This window comes from Camelus bactrianus, chromosome 7, assembly GCF_048773025.1.
Source record: "Camelus bactrianus isolate YW-2024 breed Bactrian camel chromosome 7, ASM4877302v1, whole genome shotgun sequence".
NCBI classification, from domain to species: Eukaryota; Metazoa; Chordata; class Mammalia; order Artiodactyla; family Camelidae; genus Camelus; species Camelus bactrianus.
The window spans coordinates 6,575,270-6,596,865 of record NC_133545.1 but is presented as its reverse complement, the minus strand read 5'-3'; the positions used below and the strand labels follow the sequence as shown (position 1 = coordinate 6,596,865).

The 21,596-nt window shown below is 45.2% G+C and overlaps 1 protein-coding gene across 1 annotated transcript in view; it reads left to right on the top strand.

Moving 5' to 3' along the window:
• CNTNAP2 (contactin associated protein 2) overlaps window positions 1–21,596 on the top strand; it is a 1,833,533-nt gene that overhangs the window by 1,789,913 nt on the left and 22,024 nt on the right. Inside the window, exon 22 of the mRNA XM_074366860.1 lies at window positions 16,505–16,744. Coding sequence (XP_074222961.1) covers window positions 16,505–16,744 — 240 coding nt within the window. The remainder of the gene's footprint in view (window positions 1–16,504; window positions 16,745–21,596) is intronic.

The window sequence follows — 21,596 nt, the reverse complement described above, 5'->3', positions numbered from 1 at the left end:
CCTTCCCTGTCAGGCCCTCCCCGCCTCTCACCCAGGATGGCAGTGACTCTTCCCTTGATTCCCCACTCACAGGAAGACTTCCCCAGTCTGTCTTGCCCACCGATACCAATTAGACCTGACTTATCCACCACCCTGATTACATTTCTTCCATGCTCCTAAATTTTATGTGTGTTTTACCGCAATTTTTTTAAAAGCCTTCAGAGAGGGCCCAGTGCTTACCCAATCAAGTGTAAACTGACTTGAAACTTGAGCCCTGCCTAGGAGAGCCGTCCAGCTCCATCCAGCACCCTCTGTGGCTCAGCCCAGTTCCCACACACGCCCCACGGTTTCCCTTGCTGTGGGATGTGCCCGCCCCTCTCTCTCCCATCCTCCTCATCTTTTCAAACTAATCTGGTCCAGGGGTCTTTTCAGTTGTCACTTCCTGTGGGCGCCCCTGGAGCCTCCTTGCCCCAGCTAGGCCTGTGGCTCTCCCTTCTGAATGTGCATCAAGGCCTTTATCTTGTTTTGCTTTGGCTAATATTTGTTCTTGACAGTGAACTCCCTGCAGGGGACTGTGGTTTTGCCTGTTTCTCTCTGTCTCACGGTGCCAAGCCAGGGCACCTTTATCAAGAAGGATCAGTAAACATTCCTGGTGTCAACTAAACGTTTGTGTGTGTCCATGGAGGAAATATGATTAAGGGTATGTGTAGGGAATCAAAACAATTACTTGATAGCAGGCAGATGTTTGGATACAGAAAATTCAGAATGAATATTCAGATGAGCAGGAAGATGTATAAATAGGAAAAACACCTCTCATTCATTCATGACCGGTGGAGCCGGGTTCCAGACACTTTCCTATGTGATGATGGTACAAGATGAGAAGAGCAGGATGCCTTCTCGGAGAAGTCTGGAGTCTGGGGCTGGATGGGGACCCCGTGGCCATGTAAATGTAACAGGCCCTCTTACCCCTGGTTACTCTGGCAGGGGTGGTTGGGAGGTGAAGAACAGGGGTGCGCCTGGCCCAGCCTGGGCGGTTGGACCGCTGGGTGAGTGGCCGGCGTGTGAACAGGCAGACCTGGACACTGGAAAGACAGGGAGGCGTCAGAGCATGAGAAGACCTGCTGGTCATTGTGAGGAGCGTGTCCTTTGCATTGGAGGCGGTCGCGGAAGGGGACTGGGAGGATCCATCTGAGTTTTAGAAGCATTCCTTGGCAGGCGAGGTGGAGGGTGACATGGGGGCGTGGGGAGCAGAGTAAGATGGCAGGCAGCACGAAGGCTACCGTGAGAATTCAGACCGGAAGTGAGGCAGGCTTGAGTGAAAACCAGAGGGAAAGGAGTATTTGAGAACTCAGGGATTGAATGCATGAGAAGGGACGGCTCTTGGGGGAAGCGGGGTGGCCAGCCTGGAGGTCTCGTCTGGTCCCTGGGTTGTCCAGGCTGGAGAGAGGCAGCTCCTGTAGAAAACACAATTAGGGACTCGATACTTCTGTTTAAGTTCCTGGCTCTGGGACTGGCTGCCTTCATAATGTAAGTCAATTAGACCGCTCTCCCATACTTTCAAGCACAAGACCGGGAATGCATTTGAGAAGAATGCAGCTGAGATCAGAGTCACAGAAAGATGAAGATATTTAACTTTTCGAGGCCTGTTTCCTCTGAAAGATGAGAAGAAAAATAACAACAGCTCTCTTTCACGGAGAAGCTACAAAAATTAAAGAACTTAATACATGTAAATTGCTCAGCACAGGGCCTTGCGTAAAATACGTGCTCAAAATGTCAGGTTATTATGATGATGGTTTCCCTGTGTCGGCTTTTGATGAGGAAGGAGGAGAAAGGGAGAGGGCTCCTCAGCTCTAAATACTTGCCACAGTCGCATCAGGGGCCAAACCTTCCTTCTTAAATATAAACAAGGACCCTTCTCAATTTAGATGTTTTGTCTTTTTATAGGAAGATCTGAAAATTCTGCTCTTGGATCAAGAGTGATTTGCATGCAACACCCACTCTTATCTGTGCCCCTGTGGGTCATGGTCAGAAATCAGAAATTAAAGATGCAGGCAGTAAAATTGCCAGAAAGATGGCATATTGAAGTAATCTTCTAGAAGTCTCCCGAGAAAAGTTTGCCTTTTCTTTTGGAAGGCCCTTCGGAAAACTCATTCACTAGGACAGTTTCAGTTTATTTAACTTTCAAGGATATTTTTTTGGGGGGTCTCTCATTGTCTCTTTGGTATGAATTTTAACCGAGAGCAAGGTAAAGACAGGTGCCCTCTTGAATTCCACCACCTAAATTGTCTGTGGAGAAAACCCTTCTCGCTGCCCTGGGATGTGTAGGAAGTCTTCTCCATGGTTGGTTTTAGATGTTGAGTTGAGGATACTCACGTGCAGACACAATGCCTTGAGAGTTGCCATTACTTTAAATGGCTTGCAGTTTGATCCTCAATTGAGGACTTTTCTCCAGATGTGAAAAATACAATCACATATCGCGAATCTTTAGAAAAGGTGTGTCTCAGTAGCATCTAGGAGATTCTTAGGACTCCTTTAAAGCACTGACAAGTCCTGCAGTCTGTTAGCCTTGGGCTGGAGCAGGAGGGAAGCTCCATGTGCTTTGAAACTACAATACAGTGAAAACAGCACAACAGGCAGCAACGCCTAGTTAATTGCTCTGAAATAAACACATGGATCCCAGGCCCCATCTGGACCACGGTCATTTTCTCCAACTCACATGAAACCTCTGAGCCCGCACGCTCTTCATAAGGTACAGAGAAGAGGCGGATGCAGGGGGAGGAGGGGGAGGAGGAGAAGGACTCAGAGGCTAGCAGGCATCAGGGTGATGATGAGAACAGGCTATGAAAGAAGCTCCTCCTCCAAACCCAGAGTGCATAGGGCAGCCCCACCCACAGCCCAAAGGGCGCCAACCTTGAGACAGAGACCCTGACGGAACGGGAGGGATGTCAACAAACGCCTGTAATGAGGGGTCATCTTCTTTGTAAGATTTCTCAACTCCGAAGAAATGACACTTTAAAGATTTTGAATCAGTTCAAGTGTCTAGGGCTGCATGCCATGGACAAGGATGCATAGGAGCCCAAACTGACAGGAGGAGTGACCCCAAGGAAGACCAAAATCACCCCGTCTCTGTTCCAATATTCGTGGGGAAAATGTTTTTATTAGTTTTTAAAAGGCTTAAGATTTAATTAACTGAAGTCGATGAGCAAAGAGATGCAGTTTTAATTTTCCATAACGGCTTCACCTTGTTCTGGGTCCCCTGTGTCTATGTCCTCGGTTGGGGCTGGGAAGAGATTGAATCTTGCATTTAAAGTTAATGATCTCGTTTTAAAAGCGTTGCTCTCAGGCTAACTCGGTTTCTTTGGGGCAAATGCTTCATCTCTCCCCTTCCCGTCTCCTTTGCAGGATGCCAGGGACCTGGGACGATACACGGTCTTCAGGTCGGTCTTAGTTGTAGGGCTGCTGTAACAAAGTCCCACCAACTGGGTGGCTTAAAACAACAGATACTTATTGTCTCAAGGTTCTGGGGGCCTGAAGTCTGAAATCAGGGTGCTGGCAGGGTTGGTTCCTTCTTGAGAACTCAGGGCGGGGCAGGTATCTGTGCTTTGCTGGCTTCTGACAGTTGCTGCCCCCATCCTTGGTGTTCCTTGGCTTGTGACAGCACAACTTCAGTCTTCACACGGTGTGTATGTCGTGTGTGTGTCTTCCCTTCCTATAAAGACACTGTTGCTGGTGGATTTAACTGTGTTCCAGGTTCTTGTCCTGTCCCAGAAAGAATTCAGAGACAAGGCATAGCGGTTAAAAAAGTAAAGTGAGAATTTATTAAAGGATGGATTGTACACTCTCGAGGGGAGAGCAGGCAGGCTCAGGTGAGCGGCTGCCCTGAGTTTCTTTGGCAAGTTGGTTACATAGGGTGTAAAAATGAATGGGCAAAATAGTCATTGTGGAAGGAAGGGTTTGGGGTCATAGTCCCTGATTTTCATCCCAACTTCACCTTCCTGAAGGGAGGAGGGATTTTCGTCCTATTTACTCTGGATCAGAAGTGTCATGGCATCGGTGCGTGATGGGTACTTCTAATCCGTGAGGCTAATTTTATTGTAATGAGGGCGTAATGAGCAAAAGGTTACATTCAGACACTGGACATTTCTACCTTTTCCCACCTTTCTTTGTTGGCCTCTGGGCCACTTATCACCCCCAAATCTGTGACCATTTATCAGTCCAGGGGTTCCTGCTTTTCTTTCTCTGCCCAGGGACCCCTGGTGCTTACATGATGTATGGTTTCCTGCATTTGGCCCATGCCCCTCCTTTCTGCCCAATTCCTGCCATTTGGTCTGTGTCCCCCTTTCTCTGCTCATATCTAGCTATCTGCCTGCTCCAACAACACCAGTCATTGGATTAGGACGCACCCAATCCAGTGTTGCCTCATCTTAACTTGATGACATCTGCAAAGATTCTGTTTCCAACTAAGGTTACAGTCATGGATACCAGGGGTTGGACTTAAACATGTCTTTCTAGGGGACAAAACTCAACCCACAACAGGGTCCTTACAGGTCCTTGCTCTGGTGGCTGATCTGGTCTGATTACCGCACTTAAAGGGGCTGAGGCGCTGAGGCTTGGGGATGTCATGTTGTGGGTTACTGGAGGTCATGGTCCTAACGTTCCCTCCCGTCCTAAAGTACCAGCGCCCAGTCCCAGGCCTCTATCCGCCCAACCATCCGTCCAGCGTCCTGGCCACATGCAGGCCACAGGGCCACAGCGCTGCCTCGGCCCCATCCAACAGAGACTGTCTCACCAGGACTCCGTAGAGTTCACCTGCCAAGACGATGCAGAGCTCTCACAGGAAGCTTGAAAGTCAGCTGGTCTACATCTGGGCAAGCAGGATTTACCCCCACTCCAGTCCCTAGTTTCAACCTTTAAAGGGGAAACTAACCAAACAGGACCCTGTGGGGCCCTTGGGGACAGACCCCTCCCCCGTATCCTCTGCTGTAGCTCCTCTCTGGAGGGCCCAGATCATAGTATCTCATGTATATTTGCTGAGGTTTTCAGATGCTAAAAACCACCACCAAAGGGAAGAAATTAACTACTTGATGATCGTTAGCATGTGACCCCCAGACCTTCTGGTGCCTCGGGGTTGATAGTGTTGACCGCCCTGTTCCCTCAGCATCAACCAATCAGAGGATTGTGCACGAGCTGATCACGTCCCCTGCGTTCCTCCTCCCTCACCTGGCCTTTAAATAGGCTTTGCTGAAATCCTTTGGGGAGTTGGGGGTTTTCTTGGGCACGAGCCACCTACCCTCCTTGCTCAGCCCTGCAGTAAACCTTCCTCTGCTCCAAACTCCAAAATTTGTTTGGCCTCCGGTGCACAGGTCACACATTCGGTGGCAAAACCAGGACACTCGTGTGTGTTTCCTTAGGGCCTTTGTAGTACTGTTCTTCAGCCTGGAGTGCTTTTCCCCCAGATAAATACACAGCTTCCTGTAAGATGATTCAGAACTCAAGTGTACCCTCAGCAGTGGCCTTCCCTGAGCATTCTGTCTAAAGTGATTCCTGCCCCTCACACTGTGCCTTTCCCTGATTCCATTTTCTTAGTGAAATATTATTTCCGAGCACTAGGAGTGCTGTTTTGCTTACTGCTAACCTGGTTTCTGAGCTCACCGTAAAGAAGTAGCCCTTTCCTCTTTCATTTATTCATTCAGTCATTAATTCAGCCAACAAATAATATTACTACCCAGCATATTGTCAGAATATCCAATATTATATGCAATTGAATTATAGTCCTTAAAGGCAGGAACTCTTCTTCAGTGCTGAATCCGTGTCACCCCGCCTGTATAGTTCAGTAAATCCTTATAGAAATGGATGAAGATTCCATGAGAAAGTTGATCTGTGTAGGACTTTCATCTCAATCTCACTGTAAAATTAAATGCAGTTTTTCCTCGGACTCCTGCCCAAGACCAAACGTTGAGAAAAAGCGGCACAAACAAGAGATAGCATCATGGCTAAGGAAATGCCATCTTTTGAAGAAGATGAGTCTTTGACTTTTAAAAGTGCTCACGATTTTTTTAATGCGGGTGGAGGTAAAGATGATTTTCAGGAGGGAGATGGTTTGTGATTTCCAGTTAGTCCTGCAGAAAGGCAGCCGTGCCGCAGAGTGCAGTAACATGCACCTCTGTAAGACAGAGGCCAAGGACCAAAAAGAGGTGGCTTCAGACCCTTATTCAAAAATGCACCATTCAGAGGGGGAGGGTATAGCTCAGTGGTAGAGTGTAGGCTTAGCATGCATGGGGTGCTGGGTTCAATTTCCAGTACCTCCATTTACAAAAATAATAATAACAAAAAAAATTTTAAATGCACAATTCAGGGCTACTTTACAGCTGTGTCCATGGCAGTTCTAAAACAGTGTACCTGGTCCAGCCCCAAGTCACCAAGAAAAGGCATCAAATGTGTTCCTCAGGGGTCAACATACCCCTTAGGCTCAGTGGCCACAGTTCTACTTCTAGGGACCCATGAACATGTTTGAATTTCTTTTAAAATCAGAAGGAAAAATGAACTTTTAGGTGGAAGAAGATGTTTAAATATGTTACATTAATATATTCATCTTTATACCAACAGTCCTAAAATATTGGTTTGATTTTTTTTTTTTTTAATGGAGGAAAAGACCCTTGAAGGCAGAAATGCCAAAGGGACTGTGAAAGTCGTAATAACGTGGGCCTGCTGTTGGGTCTCCTGAGGTTAAGAAAGCATTCTAGGCAAATACTCAGTTAGAAACACTGCAGTGTGCTCATGCCCAAAGGGTTAAATCCTCTGGTATCTAGAAAAACATCTTTTCCAGGCAGATTCATTTCCCCCAGATGCCTAGGATTCACATCAACATACATTAGAAGAGAGATTAATGCAATTGCCCCATAAAAGGTTTCAAGCTCCACTCCTCTCTGAAACAAAGCACACAGCGTGACACCAGGAGAAAATGACTAGTAGTGCTGAGAAACTGCATCTTCTTCCAAGGTGCCGCAGCCACTGTAATTTTCACCGTCTGACATGGCCGCAGAAGCACCGCCGTTGATGTGCACAGGCACCTGGGAGAGGAGAGATAATAGCAGGACTGGAGGATGAGCCCAACTGGGAAAATGAGCACACAGCTAGAAAGGAAGGCCCCCAGGCAAACACTGCAGAGAGTCCCCTGTCCTCGGTTAAAAGGACAATGAGAGTCCACAGACCACCAGAGTCATAGAAGTCACTCATTTAGGTGAATTACCGACAGATGCAGGTTTGGGGTCTCTTCACATCAGCTCTGCTCCCCCTTACCTTCTTCCTTCGAATAGTTCAGACTGGGGCCAGCAGGAGTACCTGACAATTCACGAGGGACTAAGTCTCCAGTTCCTTCAACTCATTCACAGGACAGAGTTTCAAGAGTGGTGGCCTCAGCCGTACATACCCTAATTTATTATTGCTGCCTTGTTCATCCACCCTGAACACCCAACACCTCTCTGGGCTTATTCTGACCACCCATGGTGATGGGTGATACAGCCCGGATTCTTGGACTCCCTGATCAATAAAAATTGATAACAGGCCAGATGAGAAATTCAGGCAATTTATTGGGGCTTGTGCTACAGCACCAGGGAGCGGAAACAGGTAGCATTTTCCCTTGCTCACTCCCTGAGAGGGATGAGGGTAGGGGTGGATCCAGGGGGTCACACCAGAAGGGTGGCTTAGGTGATCTGCCCCCCTTCCTGGTGGTGCTGTGTGCAGGGATCACACTCAGTACCCTGCTTTTGCTCTGGACACCTCTGAAGTGGCAGTTGGGTTTTTGGTCTTTTTTGCATCTTGTTGTTCCTAATTTGCCCAACTGGAGATACCACAGGCTTGCCAGGCCACGTCTGGACTCCAAGGATCCAAGTCTGGAACCTGTGGCATCCAGGGTGGTGACAGTTGTAGTGTTCAGATTCATGTGCTGACCCAGTGCGATTTTGGGTCAGACTCAAAGCATTTAGGTTCTGTCTTCTGGGCGTCATTTCCTACATCATGGTCCAAGATGTGAATTCTTTTTTATATTAATTATGTAACACAGAGAGCAGATCAAGGGAAGCCCCAGTGCACTTTGTGGAAGTAGTTCTCCCCTCTCTTCCTACGTGCGCTTAACAAGTCACACGGTCCTGGGAACTCACTGCGCTCCACCCATCTCGGTGTCTGTTTCCCAATGCTTTCACCTTAACACCGTCCTGCCATCAAAGTCCTTGAAGGATTTTTTCTCTCGGGTAGGATAGCTTAACAGCCTCCTGGGGTCGGAATAACGAGAACGAAGGAAAGAAACCACTTTTTACTTTACTGAATCATTTAATTTGCCATTATCTGGAAATACAAAGTTTTGTTTACACGCCTTTCCTAGCCTGTGCTTCTCTGTGCTGCTCATGACGTGTATGCTCAGCACCCTTCTCTCCTTTTCCCATTGCCCCAGATTCCCCTGCTCCCGAGGGAGTCAGCTGCAGCTGATGGTGGGCTCCTCTTGTCTGGAATGCTCTTCAGTGGCTAGGAGAGGAATTAAGGGAGAAACTTACAAGCTGAAATTCACTCTCCTTATAGTGTTGGCTACAGTTGAACAGGACTTTCCAAAGCCTATAAAAAACAGTTTTAGCAGAAGTTTGGTCATTTTGTACACAAGATTCTATCTCTGCTGCTTACAAGTTAAAATGCAAAAGCAAAAGTGGAATAAAACCCAGTGAGTGAAAAATAGATCTGTTGCTTCCAGCTCATGGGGCGTTCAGACCATACAGAAGGGGTCTGTTCTCTCATAGCAAAAAGCTGGGACGCATGTCTTATATTTACTAAGACTTTGCGAGGTAAAATTCAACCTGCATTTTTCATGAAGTAAATCACAGCATCCAGCTCTGGGGTTTGAGTGACAGATACGTGCATTTTCCTGAAAGGTCTTGTTACCTTCAGTGGAGCCTGTTTTTCTGAGCCCTGAAAAATCATGCGTGTAAGCAGGGCACCTGAGGTTGCAGATACGGGGCACCAGGCTTTCTGTCTCGTGTCTGACAACTTGAAGCATTCTGGGCAAAGTGGGAAATGCTATGTTCAGATGTGCATGCTCTGCGTGATGCCAAATGTCTGGTGTTTGGGGAACACCTAAGGGATTTTAAATGATAAACTGAAGCACATTAAAAATTTAAGAGTTTATTTGAGCAAAAATTGACTTGAATCAGGCAGCATCCAATCTAGCAGATGAAGAGGAACTCCAAGGAGTGGTACAAAATGAGACTTACAGGCAGAAAGGAATGGGAACACTGAAGTTAAACACTGGCAAAAAAAAAAAGAAAAGAAAAAAAATACAGATTGGTTATTTCAAAATTACTTTCTTTTAGGGGACGGCAGGGGTTCATCAAACAGATTACCTAACTAGTGCTGACTGGTTTAAGATTCCATTTCTGGGAGAGCCAAAATTGTACTGGTTAATCTCAGTTTGATAACCGGGAGCTTAGCATAAGTGACTACATTTTGGGCCTTTTGTCTTGTTTTTAACAGGGATCATTTTTCCCCTTTGTATGGAAATCACAACTGTGTTATAGTAACCAGTGATCATAATAAGTTTGTGGCTTTCAAAGTAGGTTTTAGGAATGGGAATGACAATTTGAACCTGTGTGTGTGTGTGTGTGTGTGTATCCAATATATGTATCTCCCCAAAAGCTCAGGGACTGGGATAAGTTTATACAAATAAAAGTGTAATACTTTCTTTTTTGCAAAATAGTGGCGTAAGCTCGCATCTTCACATTAGGACATCTCTTTTTATTGGTGTTTCTGAAAAAAAATCCAATTTTGTTTTCTCAATCCTGAGAAAAGGATTTACAAGTTAAAACATAGCACAATCTAGAGGAAAAGCAGATTCTGCGTCTCCCAGCAGATTGCCTCTTTGTGATTGAGTTAGCATGTGTCACAGGTCAAGAGCTACTTAAATTATACCTGCATGTTTCTGTCCCGCCTTCCTTCATAAAGAGAAAAGCAAATAATAGATACAATGAAATTTCATTAGTGTCTTTCTTTCAGGGATTAATAAAATGTCAGAGTACATAATTTATACATCAATTATGTATGTAGATTTAATTCTAGTTGTTTATCTTTTGAAAGGCAGCTGGTCAGCAGGACACCACTGATCAAAAAATTTTGCCTGTAAAAGTAGGGAGCTGACATTGAAACTAGATTCCAACATTGCAGGGCCCTCCCTGATGTTTATCATTAGATCATGTTAGAATTGAAGAATGAAGTTTATTTTGTTTTATTTTGCTTTTTAGATTAATGCTCATGGCTTGTATATTGGTTTCTTTTTCTGTTTCTGTTTTTGATTTCTTTTGATGATGGTTACTTCCCATTTATTTATTCTGGGAATAATAAAGTGGGGGACCCATTCAGGCTCCCATCCACACAACTCTGGCCAAACGGGAAAATTGTAGCCACTCCTCATTACCCATGTCACCTACTCTCTCAGCTGAGACCCAGATCATCAGCACTAACCCTGAGAGTCACAATTTAGGATGACTGCCAGCCCAGCAGACCCTGGTCATGTTTTCAAGTCTGCATCACGTGACTACTCCCCAATCTCATTTCAGTCTAATCTTCCGAGAAAAATTTAAGTCTTCACCCAGGCAGTGATTTCAAACTCACTTCCTACTCATTTCATTAGGTTGCCTACAACCCCCGCTCCATATGCGAGACCTCTGGAGGGTTTATGTAGGAGTGAGTGATCAGCGTTATTACGTGAGTGTCAGTGTAACAGCAACACAACAATATTTTCAAAGATGAGTGTGTTTTCAGCGAGATGGACACATGTCCAGGTAATAGTACTTCCAGAAAAAAATATATAACGATCTACTGGATCTCAGTTTGCTAATTTCCCTTCCTCTTTCAAGGCCACATTCCACAGCTCTTTAACCCACTAGGATGACAAACTCAGAGTGAACTTCGCTGTGCTTAAATTTCCACGTGCTCGCCTGTCCTGCACAAGCAAACTCTGCAGGACAGACTGATTCCGGTGTAGTTTCCAGTATAGTCAGACACACAGTCACCGGCTGATTTTTGTGCCACATGCTATTGTAGACCCTCGGAGAAACACAAGGACTGAACAAACAATATTATCTCAGCTCTCAAGGAAACCGTGAAACTAGTGGAAGCACAGATTCAGAATTCTGGCCCATTTGCAGAGGGAATGCACACACCTGGGCCAGGTAGTTAGCGCTGGGAGCAGCCTCGGGGAGGAAGCCCTGTGGAGCTCTCCTTTGTAATGACTGGGGACCCTGGTGCTCTTAAGTGATGGATAATCATAGGTATTAAGTGTGAGGAGACAGGGAGGAGGGCAGAATTCCACCGGAATGGAACAGAGGCACTGAGGGCCGAAAATCAAGGGGTTTGGAGGAAGCACCAAATTCCTCCACAACAGTGTTTTCCAAGAGAGTCATTTGAGGACCAAGAATACAATTTTTGCCATTTCCAGTTATACTTTTGCCATTTTTGGTTACCTCCTTTACTGTTATTTACTTAATATTTTTCTGTTTAAAGGAAAATGTTTCTGTTTAGAGGAAATTTTGCAATGCGACCCTAAAATGAAATACCAGCATCGCTTGCTGTAATGATAATGTTAGCAGATAGAGAGATTCCTGAATTAAAAAGCCCACCAAAAATGTGGGTCCTTGCCCGCCAGTTGAGAAGGAATTCTCAGCAGAGGCAGAGAGACAAAGTGGAAGACGGCTTTAATTGCTCAAAAGAGAGAAGGGGAAGTGAAAATGCTTGAGAGGGGAGCTGCCAGCCAAGTGGCTGGTGGAGACAGCTCCACCTCCCCATCAGGCACAGGGTCTTTGATTGGAGGGTTCTGCCATCATTAATCTTCATTCCGGAGGGGCGGGAGCCAATCACCTTCTTCCTATTATGGGCTTTTCCCTCCTCTAGGGAGCTCAGCCCTAGAACAGAAGCTTCGCAGGAAAGAGAACAAAGAAAGAGACACTGGGTTCTGTCCTTGGGGTTAAGGCAGCAGCTGTGGGACATAAGATGTTCTGTTGTATGGCTGTGTCCTTGGAATCTAGGAGCCATCTGCGGGATCACAGAAGCATCCTTTTTTCAACAGCCTGGCACGTTCTTCCCTTTGTTGATAATCAGCCAGGGTGAGCAAGCCTGCCTAATCTCCTCTCTCAGTAAGATAGTGATAAAAAAAAAAAATACATCCTATGAAAATGCTATGAAGTTCAGTACCACTGCCTACTCAAGTGTCCAGGTCTGTTCTCTCTTTGTTAAGATAGAGAAATAGCTGGTGTTGGTGGGGTGGGAAAGGGTCCAGTCCTAACCAGAGCCAACCGGAGTCCTAATCTTGGGAGGATTGAAAGAAAATTGAAAGGGAAATAACTTCCTCACCCTGAGATTGGATGTTATTTAACATCATCTGTGAATAACCTAAAACCACCTCCAGTGCCCCTAGTGAGACACATTCTAGCTGAGAGTTGAGGGCAGGAGTGAAGGAGGGACAGTGCTTTGGGCCAGTGGTACCCGCAGTGTCTGCAGGATAAAGGTGAGGTTTGTCTTCCTACAGACCCCACAAATTCTGAAAGGCTGACTCCCCCCACCCCTAACAGAGTGAGGGGAACACAACAGAGCCTTAGCAAAAGTCTTAAATCAGGTCTCTCTGACATCCTAACATCTCTTGACTCTGTTTCATTAAAAGTTAGAAATTAAGTTTATGGTGATATTTCATATCTCGTAATATCACACCCCCCCCAAAAGGAATTCTGATAGGAAACTCTAAAAACTATAAAACACAACAAAAACCAGGGGATGAACAGACCCCGTGGGATGCACAAGAAGTCCATGTGGATGAGTTTAAATCGTCTCGAAGGGAAATGATTGATCTCTTTTGGAGCCGGCATCCACCCAGTCACTGAAGAGGCTGCCGCGTGTCCGCGAGGCCCTCACACAGTTGTGTGGTCGGCGGGGCCGGCTTCATTCGCCCCACGTTTCTTGCTCAGGTGCCCTTTCTCTTTTTGTTTCTCACAACACCCCTGCCCATCACTCGATGTACAGCATCTGAGGAAGAATAGCCCAGAAAGCATGCTGTTGCGTTGCCACTGTAATTGCTGCATCCTCCTTGAAAGTGTCATGAACACTTCATTTTAAGGTTTTACCGGGAATTGAATCAGTATTCTAAGTGGGCTATTTTCTGTAACCCATGTCACTCGGCGTAGGAGACATTCTAGTACTAATGACAGCTTGAGAATTTAATTTCAGAAGTGACTGCACTGCATTTCTGAAATTTGCATGCTTTAGAGCAAATTTCCCCCAGATTATGCCTCGGCCAAGACATTTCCACAAAGAAAGTCGTTTCTTACAGGGAATTGTACTTTAATATTTGGTTTCAGTATGAGATCAGTCCAATCAATTTTACAGATTAATATAATTTACTTTTAATGAGCTCAAATGTACTAAATGATAGCTTTACTATCGTTTGTTAGATGCTCTTAAGAAGTATAGATTTTTTTATTCCAGACCAGCGTTTTCAGAACTTGCTGGCACTTTAACTGATACTGGCAAGGCTTTGACATCAGTTCATGGCATTTTTTAAAAATCCTTATTATCGGCTCAGTCTTTAATGACACACGATCTTAAAGCAGTCTCTAATAGCCATTTAATTTTTTAAAAAAACAAAACGAAACAAAAAAACCCCTCACTGTGCCATTTTTAGAAGGAGTCCCTGAATCGAAATGACAAAAATCCAAATGAGTGAAAAAGCAACCTAATATAGTCTATTTTACAGAGAGAAATAGAGACTATGAACATTTGACTTCTCTGTTTTTCATATGAAACATATATGTGCATTCATTGACAAAGCCTTAACTTCTCTAAGCCTCAGTTTTCTCATCTGTGAAGTGGGGATGATCCTAGTTAGCGCAGAGGGTTGTTAGGAAACAATGAAATACTGCGTAAAAAGTACTAAACGTAGTACCTCATACATAATACCAACTTGGTTTATAATAGTCGCCCTTAATATTATTATCATCACATGGCCCAGCGTGGGAACCACGTGGACATGACGAACCAAGAGCATCCTTGGCGTCCCTGGCCCCAGGGAATGGGACTCAGCCGAGAATCTTTGGAGCCCAGCAACTGGACTTGGAACATGGTCCAGATCTGCAGTTATTGGTTCTGCACTCTTGGGCCTCAGAATCCTCGTTTTTGTAACCCAGCCACCTTTCAGAAAGGGAACAACAGTTGAAATGTTAGGGATATTCCCCAACAGTGAGAAAACACAGATGACAGGGGTCGGGGAGCTAAAGAGGAGAGTGAGCTGGGGAAAGAACCTCCGGAAAAGTGCAGTCTCCCCAACTGTCCCCCGGGGCTGTTCTTGCAGCCCCGCCCCAGCCTCTGCGCAGTTAGCGGACATTTCCACCAACAGCCCCACGGTTCCTCTGGTCCCTAGTCCCCCACCAGAACCCCCTTCCTGGGGCTCCCCCTGGCCATCTGCATGTGTCTGTTAATCCCTCTTTGGGGGTCATTTCAGGGGGAGACAGATAGAAGAGTTCAGCTCTTTAAGAAGTGGGGCCCCATATTAAATTGGGGACCCTCGGATAAATACAGCTTTGAAACTGTTCGTTTTCTGCCATGTGATAGGGAAGCATGTCCTACTTAAAATTTCAGGGACCACACGAAATACAACCAGTCAGAAGCCCCCTACCCAAACCTCTAGCGGAGGAAACAGAACCAAAACTAATTCTCTGTAGATTTTCCAGTGGCGAGCAAAATCAGGACGATGCTGGTGACAAACAAGGCGTGTTATCCACATCCAGAGCTTAACTCTGCCTCAGCCCCACGGCCAAAGGAAGAGTCCCTGCCTTTGCCCAGGGAGGTTGCAGGGCCCTCAGGGGCTAACGAGACGGCTGCTCAGAGCAATTGCTATTCTTCTCCAGAATTACCTTTCTAATACAGTTCCCACCCCAAACCCTGCAGCTTAAAAAGCTCTGAGTTTCCTACTGAAATACAAACATCTTAACCCAGCATTCAAGGCCCTTCCCGGTCTGGCCTCGAGCGCCGAGCCCATCCAACTCCCCCAGATCCCAGAACAGAAACCTCATAGCAGACTCAGCCTGGAGTTCTCTTTCCTTTCATCCTCGAAACCTAGTTCTACGAAAGATTACAAGCAGTGGTGAGGATGTGGAGGAATTGGTGGGAATGCAGAATGGTACAGCCACTGTGGAAAATGGTACGGAGGTTCCTCAGACAACTAAAGATGGAACCACCATATGATCTGGCGATCTCACTTCTGGGTATACACGCCAAAGAACTGAAGTCAGGCTCTCAAAGAGGTATCTGCACTCCCGTGTTGAAGCAGCGTTATTTACAATAGCAAAAACATGGAATCGACCTGCATGTTCACTGACAGACGAATGGAGAAAGAAACTGTGATGGACACATGCAATGGAATATCATTCAGCCTTAAAAAAAGAAGGAAGTCCTGCCATTTGCTACAACATGGATGAACTTGGAGGACATTATGCTACGTGAAATAAACCAGACCCAGGAGAATAAATACTCCATGATATCAGGAACCTAAAATAGTCAAGTTCACAGAAGCCGAGAGTTGGAACCGTGGTTTCCAGCACGGGGGGAGGGGAAATCGGGAGGTGCTGGTCAAACGTACGTACTTTCTCTGATGCAAGAGGAATGAACCCCAGGGTGCCTATAGTTAACAATACTGTGTTTTATGTTTATGTATTTGTTAGGAGGGTAAATCGTAGATTAAGTGTTCTTATCACCAAAAAAAAAAAAAAGCCCTAATTCCATTGTTACCTCTGCTGAAGGACTTCCCAGAACCCAGATTCACCCCTGATTTGAATGTTAGTTTAGGAAGAAGATGTTGCACTTACACGTTTGGGGGAGGTGGTGATTCTTAAATGTGCCTTTATGTTTGTGGTGGAGTTGGGAGATTTTACTGACTTCCAAAAAAGCCCATCAGATACTAGTTGGGATTCTGTAAACCTCAGAATTTCCAGGGGATTGGCTTCTAAAGAAAGCAAATGCCCAATTATAGGCTCTGGGAACTCTTTTTCTTTTCTGTACTAAAAATAAAGAATTCTAAAGAAGAAAATAAAAGGCACAAAATTAAACCAGAGTCTACCAGGAGGGCTGGGAGGGCTGTTGAGTATATACAAGAGGGTCATTAAAGCATCTGAAAAGAGGAGAAAAATCAGTCAGAACCAAGGGAGTGTTGTCAGTTTCAGCAATAGCTCGAGTATCTGGGGGGGTAATTATGAATGTATTTTATTTTAGCAAATATAGTCTTTCCCCACCGCATTCTCTGATAACACAGAAGTTTCTTTTCAAGTGGAGTCTCCAGCCCTGGGCCTTAGAAAGTCATTAATATTTCATCTAAAAGAACAGAGAGCATCTTACACTGAAACCTAAGAATAAAATTTGCAGACAAGCATTCCAAGATGAGTATATGTTACAGCTGGAATAGAGTGGGTGGGATACAATTTTTACTTTCTCTTTGTTTTTCTTTCAGAAACGGGGAAGATTGACCAAGAGATTCACAAGTACAACACCCCGGGATTCACTGGGTGCCTCTCCAGAGTCCAGTTCAACCAGGTTGCCCCACTCAAGGCGGCCTTGAGACAAACAAACGCCTCTGCCCACGTGCACGTTCAGGGCGAGCTGGTGGAATCCAACTGCGGGGCCTCCCCGCTCACCCTCTCCCCCATGTCGTCCGCCACCGACCCCTGGCACTTAGACCACTTGGATTCAGGTAAAGTCTAAAGCGGTCTCCAACAGATCGCTTTATTTATTTCTTTAAGCCTCTGTTTTCCCATCTGTAAAATGGGGTTAGTAACAGAACCTCGCTGGTGAAGCAGTTGGAGGATTAAGGGAGCGAAGGAATGTGCGAGCAGAGAGTTCTTAGCACATCAAGTGCTCAGATGGCGCAGCCGTGTTCTTGCTCAGGGCCAGAAGTAAGTCGAAGGGAAGAAACAGGAATTACTGACTCTTCTTCATTTAAGTGAAACAATGAGATGTCTAAACCGATGTCTGTGACATGACTGTCAGGTGATCCTATCAAGTCACCTCCTCACTTCTGCCCTTGTGACTCTCACTGCCTGGCAGCCCCGCCATCGAAGTTCTACTGCCAAAGATTTACCTAAGCAAGACTGAGATTCACCTCTTGACACTATATTTATACAAATAATCCTGTAGCCTTTCAGATTTTAGGGGTGCATTTAGACATAGCTCGGTGGATGCAGCCCCACTTCTGCAGGTGATAAGACTTGTTTGAAAGCACAGGGAGAACATGAAAGGATGCCAGCTGTTGGCTGCTAAATTAACTGGATGCAAATTCAACATCCACATAAACCCAAGTGATGCGGAACCCAAAGGTCCGCTTCCTCACTCTACCAGACTGACCTCGGGATACCCAGGTAGCCTTTCCGAGCCTCAGCTTTTTCCCCCATAAGGTATCAAGTGGGACATGATCTCTAGGAGACGTCCAATCTGACATTCGATGGGTCTCCAAAGCAGAGTCCAGCATTGCTGATGCTGAGGACAGGAAGAAGCCAAGGTGGGAGGCAAGGTGACGTGAGGCCTGGGTTCCAGAAGCATCCCTGCCTCTCACCGGCAGGTTTCTTAACCTCATTCTTCAGTTTCCACATGTCCGAAATGGAGATAAGACCTAACTCAGAAAATTCTAGGTGAGATGATGGATTTAAAGCACTTAGCACCATTATAGACATGGAGCAAGCTTCACAAAACTTCAGCTGCAATAATATTTACTAGGTGGTTATCGTCATATTAGACACAATTTGCTGTGATGTTCGCATGTCCAGGAAAGGCTCTTAACAGCCCCCCACCCTAACTTCTAATTTGTAACAGTTCATCATGTAGACATCATGTGTTGGATTGCTTTAGACGGATTCCAGCCCCGAACGTGGTGTTTATCAGCTTCTATGTAGCCGTTGTCACCCTGAATCCTTGCCAGGATTTGTGAAGCTTCGAAAGAAGCCAGAATTGCCCCGTTGTCAGAATAGCCAATTTACAGACTAAACAATCCTCTTTGTTCCTCATGCATGAGTTCCTATAACATGATGAGGGGTGCTGTGTGCCAAGGGTACTTATTAAGAATTCTCTTTTATGACTGTTGTTAGGATTACACAGCGGGCTGGTTTTTCCTCCTGGGCTGGCTTGAACAAAGGAGGGCAGTCCTGATGCTGCAAGAAGAAAAGTAGCAGTGAGGATATGAGATGAGGAAAGACATTGTCAGGGCTGCAGAGGAACAGAGATTTCTCAGATAAATTCCTCCAGATGCCATAGTGGGCGGCGACAACACATCGTCTTTGAAATGCGCAGGTTCTTGTGCTGATACAGGAACTCACTGCATGAGGCCATCAGCGTGTGTGGTCTAAGTTGGCTGCCAAGAAACCAGTTTCAGAAACATCTAGGTGTTCCTTTGGGCCAACATAAGTCCATATTCATTTTGCCTTAATTAGCACATTATTTGTTTTATGGTCTGTGAGATACGGTTGTAAGGGCCAAAGTTTGAGTTCATTTATTTTTTAGAAATCATGCTACATTATGTATGACAATTTCATTCTTCTGATTGCTGTAATAATGTATGTAGGGAACTTTTCTGTTATTATTCAATGTGCAAATCAAAAGTCTACAACCCAGGTATTACGGTAGGCCTGTGGTATATAATATAGGGTCCATTTGCAGAAAATGTCCACTTGTACTTGGGCAGAAAGTTCTTACCTGGTGTCAACCAGTTGCTGTATCAATCTCATTATCATAATTTATCCCATAATTGGAATTCCAAGTTAATTTCCATAATGGGGAAATGCTCATGAGGAAATGTGTGTATCTGTCTCTATTCTATTAAAAGAAGAGAAAACAGCTTATGAACTATGAGACAGAAGCCTTGTTTAGATAACATGATTTTTTTTTTTTTCTTTTAGGTGAATGGGAACATGAGAGAGAATGGGGATTGGGGTCTGGACAGGGGACAGAGAAGGAAATAGACATAGAGAAGGCTACTTAATATCAGCCTTGAGTGGCTTAGTGTCAGGGAAGAAAAACTTTTCCTCTACGCTCTTATGTTCACATACTGGGGCCTGCAAATTAAACTGATAAAAGGCAGATTAACAGGAAAAAGAAGTTTATTCGTATGCGTAAGGAAGCTTACCAAAAAAATGGCTCAACAAATAATTAAAGTTAGAGGCTGATCTATCTTAGTAGAGAAAAAGAGAGGAGAAAAAGGTCTTGACGGGAAGAACAAATGGGTTTCTAAAAGAAAAAACAGGAGATAAGAAAGTTTGTGATAATGTTTGTTTATGCAGGTGTGAATGGTCTTTCTGTCTTCTTCAAGGCCATAAAACTCCCTGGCTTGGGGATTTAGGGTAGGTTTGCTCTTGGCTTCCTTCCTGGGACTAAAAGCCTCCCAGAAGGGGGAATTTACGGCCTCATTTCTCAGAAGCTTCTACTTGTAGTCAGATAAGGGAAGTTCCAAAAAGATTTCTTTCTGCATCTGTGAATCCTAAATGTCCCCAGCATAAAAGAAACTTCATACCAACTCTAGGGTTCCTAGCAGGTCCCCACATCAGGAACCACACCCTAGTTCTTAGCCTATGTTCCATCATTCTGAATTCCAATTTGGGGGGGTTGCTTTTTTCAGACCATCTTTCTTACCCGAATAGAATAAGGATCCTCACGATCAGATATTCAGAAACAAAACAACAGTGTCTTCACAAAAAATGCCATTTCTGGCTAGAAGCCATGTGTTAGTGGGGTCTGTGTGGGTGTCAGACAGGAGGATAAAGGTGAGAGCTGACTAGTCCTGGTTGGAACAGGGGGCATTTGGAAGGAGAAATGTTGCATATGGTGCCTGGGAAAGTGTAGTCCTTGCCCAGCAGCATGAGTGCTGCCTGGAAGCTTGTTAGAAAAGCAGCTATCAGGCTTCTACCCCAGACCCACTGAATCGGCATCGACATTTTAGCAAGATTCCCCAGTGACATCTGATGTGCGCATTGAAGTTTGAAAGCCCTCATCTCGATCTCAGAAGCACTTTCAAATTACCTAGGGAGCTTTTAAAAGCCCGCTCTCCAGGCTGCACCCCTGACCAATTAAATCAGACACTAGGGGTGAGATGAAGATGTCCGCAGAGGTAAAACCTTCCCCCAAGCGATTCTGATGTGTAGCCACCCATGAGAATCACTCACCGTATAAAACGGAAGTTTAATAGTGGCCCCTTGGTGAACCTTTGAGGTAAGGTTACCAAAAGAAAAGTAAGTAACGCAGAAAACAGTTTATGAAAAACAATGACAGCTTTAGGTGGTAAAATCGCAAATTGAAAGGCTGTAGCACAAGCTTGCAGAAGGCTGGGCTCCCCTGACCATTTCATGAGGAAGCTCACCAGGACAGGGGAGGTTTTTTTTAACCTAAACTTGAGGAAAGCCGGTCTGCCTCCTTGCAACTGGAAAAAAGCGCACTTGAAACAAATGAACGAACAAGAAATCCGCACGTGGGGCCAGCCTCAGCATCTCCAGTGAGAGCAATTGTTACACCCAGGGCGGAGTTTCCGTTTGAGGAATGTGTCAAATGACTATTCAGGGTTGTTGTTTTTTTTTTTAATCAGCTGCAAGCTTAATTTGAAAGGATATCAGGAGGAAAGTGCTGTTTAAAATGAAGTGTGTGCATTTATTTTAAAATACAGCATGCTCCCTGCTGTGAAGACAGGGAGTCTATGTAGTTTTAGTATTAAAGGGATCTTAACCATCAGCTAAGGGCTACTCATTTCATACTCACACTGGAGTATTTGCTTCGCAGAGACCTGGAAATCAGAATTCCAGACATCCACTCTTAGGTCTTGTGTTCTTTCTGCTCCTTTATGATTCTTTCTTATATCTTAGATGATATCTCATGATAAAGATGGAAAATGTATCCCAGGGTATGCTAGATTCATGTGATAAGATTCTTTTTTCTCTCCTGGACCACTACTGACTGAGCTGCTTGCTCATTGCCTCACTAAAGCCCTCTGGGCTCTGTCACTGCTTTCCAAAGTGAGGGACATTTATGGTTGGTCATGCTGTGCACTGCACAACTCCAAGGGATGCCATTTGCATTGCCATCTATGGGTCCTGGAGCAGCGCACCATGGTGGCCTTGACAGGGAGTCACCAGATCATTATAGGAAGATAACATACATGGCATTACATGGCATAATATAAAGTTATTTCCTGTTCATTTCCCTTTCAGTCCTTCTAATTTTGTCAGAGAGAAAGTCTCCATTTGGTGTTAGTCTGCCTTTAATAGAGAGAGAGAGAGAGAGAGAGAGGGAGGGAGGGAGGGAGAGAGAGAGAGAGCAGGCGAGCAAGCGGGAGCCTCTGTGTACCGCTTTGACAAGCAATAGAAACGCCTACCAGCAGCGGAGGGTATAGCTCAAGTGGTAGAGCGCACGCTTAGTATACACGAGGTCCTGGGTTCAATCCCTAGTACCTCCTCTAAAAAAAAAAAAACATAGATAAGTAAACCTGATTTCCTCCCCCCCAAATATAGAATGACTTGGTAGGGTAATAAAGTTTTATCAGGGCATTTGTTTAAATAAAAAAATCAGGTCAA